Genomic DNA, 8,964 nt, shown 5'->3' on the forward strand with positions numbered 1-8,964 from the left:
ATACACCGCTAACCACCTTACACTTCCTGTATTTAGCTTAAGATGGAATTATGACGGTAAAAAGACCGAATTTGGTCCTTTTAAAGCAGCAATAATTGTTTTTTTGACCACTTGTTTTCAGAAGCAACCTGAAAACATAACATTAACATATTCATCAGCTGTAAGTTGACATGTTGAACATGTGATCAAACAGCAGCTTGTTTCCGCCTCCAGCAGCTGCAGAGTCACATGACGCTTCATCAGGAGGCGTGTCAGAGTCACATGACGCTTCATCAGGAGGCGTGTCAGAGTCACATGACGCTTCACCAGGAGGCGTGTCAGAGTCACATGACGCTTCATCAGGAGGCGTGTCTGTCACATGACGCTTCATCAGGAGGCGTGTCAGAGTCACATGACGCTTCACCAGGAGGCGTGTCAGAGTCACATGACGCTTCATCAGGAGGCGTGTCAGAGTCACATGACGCTTCATCAGGAGGCGTGTCAGAGTCACATGACGCTTCATCAGGAGGCGTGTCAGAGTCACATGACACTTCATCAGGAGGCGTGTCAGAGTCACATGACGCTTCATCAGGAGGCGTGTCAGAGTCACATGACACTTCATCAGGAGGCGTGTCAGAGTCACATGACGCTTCATCAGGAGGCGTGTCAGAGTCACATGACGCTTCATCAGGAGGCGTGTCAGAGTCACATGACGCTTCATCAGGAGGCGTGTCAGAGTCACATGACACTTCATCAGGAGGCGTGTCAGAGTCACATGACGCTTCATCAGGAGGCGTGTCAGAGTCACATGACACTTCATCAGGAGGCGTGTCAGAGTCACATGACGCTTCATCAGGAGGCGTGTCTGTGTCTCCTGATGGACGTCAGTCCGGTCTGCTCTCTGTCAGCTCTGTGTTTGGTCTCCAGCAGCTGCTGAGGGAAACATCTGGCTCTTTAGCAGCTAGATGCTCCGCTATGTTCAGCAGCTGGACTCTGACTGCGTCTGCCTGCTGTCTGCTGCTGAGCAGGTAGCGTTCAGAGGCTTTTTACAGCTTTTTACGCTCTGAGAGCTGAGAGGGAACCAGAACAGTGAAGCTGTGGGCCGGAAAACCAAAACAACGGGCTGAAAGAGGCTAAAAAGCTCCGTAGAGCCGAGCTGCATACATTTGTATACACATATATACTGTCTGTGTGTATAGGTTATGAAAAAGCTAATGAAGACGAAAATAAAATAATCCGTATGGGGCGATCAGTAGTATCAGTCGTTGACTCTGCAGTGAGCATCACTCACAGCTCTTGAGTTGCACTGCTGTCATTTTTGCATCTATAATATGTGGCGCATTGCATTGTGGGATAGTTTTCAGACAGACGTGTACATGTCATGGACTTTTCTTTCGTTCCATTGTGGATTCGTGACGGCTCTGTATAGTGGATAAATAAATGTGCGCTCTGAAATACAGTGACGGACAGTGAATGCGGTGCACGATTTGGTGAACGGAGTGATTTGGGACGCAGTCTGCATGCAGAGAGGCGACGCCCAGGGCGAAAGTCTTCTTCTTACTCTTTGATGACATTTTTGTGATTGAAACAAAACCGGAGCAGAACAGGCAGCCGTATATATGGTCATTTTAGGGGTATTGATTATGCTAATGATCAAATCTCAGGAACATTCACCTCCCCGCGAACAGGTGACATTCATCAGGCTGAAACAAGCGATTTACAACAGGTTTGTGCAGTTTGGTGAATCTGACTTCTGATCAGAATCAACAGAGAGAAGTTTAGGAGAAGAATATGAAAATGTTCATGTTCAGTAAGTTGCATGAATGCATTCACTGTGTCATAATAATTAAATGAAAATTATTTAGCTTTTGTCTTTAATAACTGAATGAATAGTTTTTCATACGACATTGAAATCAGATGCTGTATAAATAAAACTGACTTCAGTAATGTTTTATTGTTTTAAGACTTGAACTTCTTTATATGAGTCAAAATGAACACGCTGGAAAATGATCACCTGTTAGAAGTAAACTGCATGAGTCTGGGCCGAATGAGTCACCTGTGCATCTGAAGAACAGGCTCAAAAGCCCAGGAACATCTGACCCAGAGTCTGCTGCTGGTCAATGGGCTCGCCGCTCAGTCGGCCATGTTACCTTTCATCTGCAGTGGCCGATACTGGAGTCGTCTGTCTGGTGCACGTTCACGTTAACTACCAGGACTGGGATGCAAAACGTGTTGTAGAAACTAGTTTTACAAAATAGTAACAAGACACTGAAACTAATGTCGTAATGTGCTCTGCTGACCTGTTTGTACTTTTATTAATATTTGTTATTATCATTATTATTTTTTATCTTGTTTTTAATGTTGTGCAGCACTTTGGTTCAGCTTCGGTTGTTGGAAGGTGCTGTAGAAATAAAGATTGATTGATTGATTGATTGATTGATTGAAACCTCAGCTGTCCCTGAACTTTGCAGCATTTCAAGTCAGGTTTACAAAGACGTCATCAGAAGCAGCAGCAGCCTGGGAGCTGTTCTGGAACCATCTACAAACCTACAGACAAATGTACCGCAGCGTCCAACCCAAACACTGAGCTCCTCGCTGAGTGTCTGCAGTGTTTTCTGCTTGCTGCATCAATCTACTTGTGTGCTACAGCGCCACCTGCTGGTCAGGCTGAAGTCAAATAGCTGCTGCTTTTCTTCAGCTGTAAAGACGACGGCAGAGAGCACACTGTAACTTCTTCTCCTGCAACAACTTAATTACTAATGACTAATTACACAAAGAGTTCAAACTGTTCATGAGTCATTTTAATTTACAACACTTTAAGTGTAATTTCTGTTTGCAGTTGTAATTCATCACGTGTTTAAAGTAAAGTCAATCGTGGTTTATACTGGAGCACTTCACACAGCAGCTGCTCCTTTCTCCCCTTTTTATCGTCCTCACGCAGGTTTTCTTTCACATCCAGTTTGACATCGGACTCATCTGATGGAGAGAAGAAGTGAAAGAGAAACAACATTAATGAAAACTGGAATGGGGTGAGAAACATTTGGCCAAAATTCTTGAATAGTTTTGAAACACGGCTCGAACAAGAAAGGAACTGAGAAATATTGTTGGATATTATTATAAGGAGCACACGCTCATTTAAAGGTCAGACTTTAATGCACAATAGCTTGATGAATGAAGCAAACCGATCAAATGCTTTGATCGCATCATGTCTTCACCACAAAGATTACAAGTGACTGCAGACACTCATGTGTCTGCATCAGAGGAAATAACTAGTCAGTCTAGTTCAAAACTCATCAAAGGACACAAAACAACCTTTTTCACTCGACTGTAAAATCCTGTTTGTTTGAGAAAAAGTTGCACCTGACTGTAAAATGTTGCTTTACATTGTCAGCTTGCATTTTAATGTTGCTGGAAGAATGAAAGAATGCAGAGAGGAAAAGAAACACAAGACGAAACATAAGGACAAACTGCACTCAATGGGTAAAATCACTGATTTGTTGTGCTAGGCTAGGCTAGTCTTAGGCAGTGGTACAGTTCTCGTCCAACGCCGCAGAAACCCAAGGCTCCATTCCCAGTAGAGGTACCTCCATTCCCAGTAGAGGTACCTCCATTCCCAGTAGAGGTACCTCCATTCCCAGTAGAGGTACCTCCATTCCCAGTAGAGGTACCACTGTACAGTTGGCTGTGAGGGTTTTAATCCTCGTTGCTGCACTAACAACTTGTTTGGGGAGCTCACACAGTGGAAGGATACCTCATGGGAGTAACGCATTAAACTCCCTGTGTTAAGTACAGTACTGCTGAACCAGCATGGACTGAGTCGGACCCCCTACTGACCTCAGAGTCTCCAGTCTACAGTGTGGACTCTCCAGTCCAGCAGACAGCAGCTTCACTCCTGAATCCTGCAGCTTGTTATTACTCAGGTCCAGATCTCTCAGATGGGAGGGGTTGGACTTCAGAGCTGAGGCCAGAGAAGCACAGCTGATCTCTGACAAACTGCAGAGCCTCAATCTGGATAAAAGAATAAATGATGTAAATAAAAATCAATTTATAATCCAATCAGATGTGTTCAGGTTTGAAATGTGTAGCTCAACATCACTCTGTCCTAATCAATGAGCTTCTCCCTAAAATGAGTAGAGTGACTGTGTCATTGTGTTATTGTGGATCATCATCATGTCAGCCTTCTGCAGACATCATACAAATTTGAATTTGGATGATGTCTGCAGAAGACTGACATGTCTCCAGTTCTACTCTGCAATAATCCCGTCTGTCCTTTGCACATCCATCACTGCCTGGTTTGGATCGGCCACCAAACAGGACAGGAACAGACTAACGGACAGTTAGGACTGCAGAGAAGATCATCGGTGCCGACCTGCCCTCCATTCAGGACTTATACACGTCCAGAGTCAGGAAACATCACTGCAGACCCGTCACAACCTGTTCCACCTTCTCCCCTCTGGGAGGCGCTACAGCAAAACAACCAGACACCAGAACAGTTTCTACCCGCAGGCCGTCGCTCTGATGAACACTAACACCAGTCACTCAGTGTCAGGAACAACCCCTGTGACACAAACATCCACTGAACCTAAACTAAACTGCAGCTCAACAAGGAAACACTGTCAAACACTAAACACTGACTTGATATGTGGAACTGCTGAAGCCTCATATTAGTTTCAGCTAAACTTTAGAAGTCAGTTTTACACAGAACAAGATGGTGGACTTTGTCCTCCATCTCGAAACACTGGAGTCAGGTTATAAGAGGACTGCTTCACAGACAGTATGGACAGAAGGAACGATTACAGACACCAGAACTCTTTGAAGGTACAGATGGACACGTGAGTGTTGTACTGAGATTGACTTATGAACCCGTCCTGTAAGACAAACATGTTTCTGCTGCAGACTATTTATTTGGTTTTTGTTGCAATCTAAATGTCTGTGGCTTCAAATAATTAATGCTGACATGAAAACAGAGCAACAGTTAGACCTGTTGTCAAGAAGAACACAAGGCGTCAGCGTGTCAAGGTGGGGCGCTTTCGTGTAATTTACTCTGACTTTTGGTCACCGATATTTGTTTGTACGTTTGGGAAACCGGTGAAATCTGGAACATTGTTGAATATTATTGTTCATATGGAAATATGTATTGACAGATGGGGACATTTTTAGTTTCGGGTTGAGATTTGGGTATAACCTGCCATTCATTTGTCCTTTCGAAACTTCCCATTCAAATGTATGAGAAGCATCACGCATCTCACGAAGCTACGCTACATGTTAGAGGGGCCGGACAAAGATGGCCGTGGCCCACTCGGGCCCGGCAACAACATACTAAAAAAATCAGAGCTCTGGCGCGTTTAGAAAAAAATCTCTCCAACCTTCCCAACTTTCGCAGAGGGTCTAAGTTTCGTCATGTCTCACCCCGTCCTCCCTTGATTGTTCAAATATACCAGACTTTTTTTCTCTAGATGCCGCAGAGGGAATTTGGTCGTGTGGGCTTGTTCTAGGCCCCGCCCACACTGTATGTGTAAAATCTGGGGTCTCTGGGATGTTTCTATGAGAAAATATGAATTTTAAATAATAAAATTAATAATAAAAAAACATTGGCGACCTCTTGACCTTTGTGCAGGTCTTTAGGCATACACCCAGAACCACCAAATTCACGTCAGCTCTTCACTGCAGCACCAACTGTATTCTGGAAAAGGTTCTAGCTCGAGTTTAAAGGGTATAAGTTAATGCGGATCGCATCCCGTCCCCGGGAGGGAAGGAGCTAGCAGAATTTAGGGGTTTAGTTACACTTTAAGTTGGTGCAATAGTTGTTTGTTGAAGAGTGCTGCACCTTTTGACATGTTCAAATGAGCAGCAGAACCAGAGGAACTGTGAGTTTGATGCATGGGTGTCGGTAGTAGTGGGTCCAAGGGGCCATTGGCGCCCCCACTTTACGCCCCTGTCCCACATTCTTTTTAAGTCTCGAATCCCTATATCTGAACTTAATGATCAAAAGATCTCTGCATAAACTCCATTTTTCATTTCTGAAAGATAAAACAGTTTGATGAACCTTAAACAGTGTTTAATTTGTTAGAGAACAGAAAAAACTGAAATGTACTCAGACAAATCCCGAAAAATCTCGAAGTCCCGAAGATCTCTGTACAAACTCCTGAGTACACCAAAGCCTCTGAGACATCCAGACCACACTGCTCCAGGTCTTCCTGGTAGAACATGATGTTTCCTTCCTCCAGCCTCCCCAGCTTCAGAAGAACCTTTCTATCAGCCTCCATCAGCTCCTGTGGACTCGTCTCATGTCCCTCATCGTACTTCTGCTTCTTCCTCTTTGTCTGAACCAGCAGGAAGTGTGAGTACAGGTCAGTCAGGGTCTTGGGCAGCTCTCCTCTCTGGTCTGTAGTCAACATGTGCTCCAGAACTGTAGCAGTGATCCAGCAGAAGACTGGGATTAGACACATGATGTGGAGGCTCCTGGATGTCTTGATGTGTGAGATGATTCTGCTGGACAGCTCTTCATCACTGACTCTCCTCCTGAAGTACTCCTCCTTCTGGGCGTCAGTGAAGCCTCGTACTTCTGTTACCCTGCCAACACATGAAGGAGGGATCTGATTGGCTGCTGCAGGTCGAGAAGTGATCCAGACGAGAGCCGAGGGAAGCAGATTCCCCTCGATGAGGTTTGTCAGCAGCACGTTGACTGATGACTTCTGTGTGACATCAGACACGACCTCATTGTTGTGGAAATCCAGTGAAAGTCTGCTTTCATCCAGGCCGTCAAAGATGAACAGAAGTTTCCAGACAGCGAGCTTCTCTGCTGTGACCTTCTGTAATGTTGGATGGAAAACATGGAGCAGCTGGAGAAGACTGTACCGCTCATCTCTGATCAAGTTCAGCTCCCTGAACGAAAGCAGAATCAGCAGACTGACGTCTTGGTTTTCCAAGCCCTCTGCCCAGTCCAGAGCGAACTTCTGCACCGAGAAGGTTTTTCCAACGCCGGCGACGCCGTTCGTCAGAACGGCTCTGATGTGTCCCTGTTGGCCGGGTAAGGCTTTAAAGATGTCGTGGCACTTGATTGGAGAGTCATGGAGGGGCTTCATCTTGGAAGCTGTCTCAAGCTTCCACACCTCATGTTGGGTATTAACCTCTTCACTCGGTCCCTCTGTGATGTAGAGCTCAGTGTAGATCCTGTTGAGGAGGGTTCCACTTCCTGTTTCATCATTTCCTTCAGTCACACGTTCACATCTCCTCCTCAGACTGATCATATGTTCATCTAAAACCTCCTGCAGACCACTATCTGCTGAAAGAGAAGGAAACATGTGACACTAACAAAGATTTTGAGAATCTGGTGATTATTTTCAGGACCAACATTAAAACATCAAAACAAAATAAAGGATTTTAAATGTTCTGATTTTTATAAACATCTTTAATGTCTCTGCTGTAAAACACGACAAATAAACAAGAAGAATCCTGTTTTCAGACATGATGACATCAGCAGACAGGTGTACAGTCTTACTTTGTACAGTGCTGGTCTGGCTGGCTGTCTGCAGTCCAGGTCTTGTTCTGGATCGTTCTCCACACTGGGGACAGGAGGAGTCTCCTGATGAAGCAGACTGGTCCCAGTATGAGGTGATGCACCATCTGCAGAACCAGTGTCCACAGCTGGTAGAGACCGGATCCTTCAGGACGTCCCGACACAAAGCACAGGACGGCTGCTCCTCCACAGAAACACGACTCCTCCTCTTCCTCTCTCTGTGGAGACGAACACATTCATTATAACACATTACATTAGTGGTGACCGACCCACAGCTCACGGTTTGCCCTACATATGTGGCTCTTCTGTTCACATCCTGATGGTTTTTAATTCACTTTCAAATAAAATGTTATTCCCATCATAAATCATTGTCTGAATATGAGAGACGGTCTCTTAAATTTAAGGAACAGCTCACTGAGGTCATATCACAAACCTCTACCTTGTAACTAAACAACAGTTTGTTACCGTGGTGTTTGCAAAGCTCACAGCTCTCAAAAGCTTTCCAGAGTTATGAACATCATCCAACAAGAGCACCTGGTGTCCAAAAAGCTGAATTTAGACCACATCCTGACAGCCGTGCCAGAAACTGCCCGTTTTTATTCAGACCAGATGCAGATGACTTGAGAGTTAAAATGACTGAATTTTGACTCTAGGCCAAGCCGTTTAAGATAATTGTGAAAACATAAACTTCATTGTTACAGTGCCACCTTGGAGACTCTGCTCTCTGTCTGTGGAAACAACACATGTTCACATATCAATAGTACTTGTAACACGAACATGATCAGGATAACAACAAATAGTTATGTTGATTTCTCCGTATGCATGTTGGGAACATGTGGGGCGTGAAAATAATTTCAATATAGATGTTTATTTCCTAACGCTGACGATGCCACTGAGCACAGCCGCAGTCCAGCTAAACTGAAGGCGCTGCTGCCTGCTGGGCTGTCGGATGAATCTGTGCAAACAGAACAATGTGTCCGCTGATGCTGAACGTGACATTTTGGTTGAAGAAACCAATAAACATATTTCAGAACAGCAGTTAAGCTCTTGTTCCACCAAATGTGAGGAAACAATGCTGTCAGTGCTCAACCAACACAAAGATCAGTATCAGCTGATCCATATTCTAATGGTGCTTTAATGATCAGATAACATTAAAAACTGAATCTTCTTTACTCAGTTTGCAGAAGAAACTGTCTCTTACTTTGCGTCTGAAGGTCCAGGTTCATTACTGACGTTTAGAGGTTCCTCTTTGGAAAAGTCACTCTTCACAGACAGACAGCTGGATCCTGGAGACTCTGATCTGTCCTCCTCTTCCTCCAAATAACTCATCTTCTCCAGTCTGAGAGGTGAACCAGTAACACTGGACACACACACACACACACTGTATTTTTCCACTCAGGTGTTCCCTTCCCCTCCCCTCCCCTCTCTATTTACAGCAACAGTAACACTGGACACACACACAGTGT

At 44.7% G+C, this 8,964-nt stretch overlaps 1 protein-coding gene and 1 long non-coding RNA gene across 4 annotated transcripts; one reads left to right on the forward strand and one right to left on the reverse strand.

Moving 5' to 3' along the window:
- The first annotated feature begins 1,014 nt into the window (after positions 1-1,014).
- On the forward strand, positions 1,015-5,007 carry LOC122871554. Of its 2 annotated transcripts, none has more exons than XR_006376906.1 (2): positions 1,015-3,008; positions 3,772-5,007. It is a non-coding gene; the product is annotated as an uncharacterized LOC122871554 (long non-coding RNA). The 2 variants fall into 2 exon arrangements; XR_006376907.1 differs by having other exon boundaries at positions 4,294-5,007.
- LOC122871548 (protein NLRC3-like) lies at positions 2,763-8,853 on the reverse strand. 2 transcript variants are annotated; one of them, XM_044186780.1, is made up of 3 exons: positions 8,700-8,853; positions 7,481-7,716; positions 2,763-7,261 (listed from the first exon to the last, which is right to left on the reverse strand). In XM_044186780.1, the coding sequence occupies exons 1-3, from the start codon at positions 8,825-8,827 to the stop codon at positions 6,027-6,029; spliced, it is 1,599 nt and encodes a 532-aa protein (XP_044042715.1). In that variant the 5' UTR covers positions 8,828-8,853; the 3' UTR covers positions 2,763-6,026. The 2 variants fall into 2 exon arrangements, with proteins under 2 accessions (XP_044042715.1, XP_044042714.1); XM_044186779.1 differs by having other exon boundaries at positions 2,763-7,264.
- Positions 8,854-8,964: the final 111 nt, after the last annotated feature.

This window comes from Siniperca chuatsi, linkage group LG23 (genome assembly GCF_020085105.1).
Source record: "Siniperca chuatsi isolate FFG_IHB_CAS linkage group LG23, ASM2008510v1, whole genome shotgun sequence".
Classification (NCBI taxonomy): domain Eukaryota; kingdom Metazoa; phylum Chordata; class Actinopteri; order Centrarchiformes; family Sinipercidae; genus Siniperca; species Siniperca chuatsi.

Bases quoted from the DNA above. Each gene is read 5' to 3' on its own strand.
- LOC122871548 (XM_044186779.1), bottom strand. From the start codon at position 8,827: ATGAGTTATTTGGAGGAAGAGGAGGACAGATCAGAGTCTCCAGGATCC. The intron at 7,717-8,699 runs GTAAGAGACAGT...TCGTCTCCACAG, and splicing joins CCTGGACCTTCAGACGCAAA to AGAGAGGAAGAGGAGGAGTC. The intron at 7,265-7,480 runs GTAAGACTGTAC...CTTCTCTTTCAG, and splicing joins CCAGACCAGCACTGTACAAA to CAGATAGTGGTCTGCAGGAG.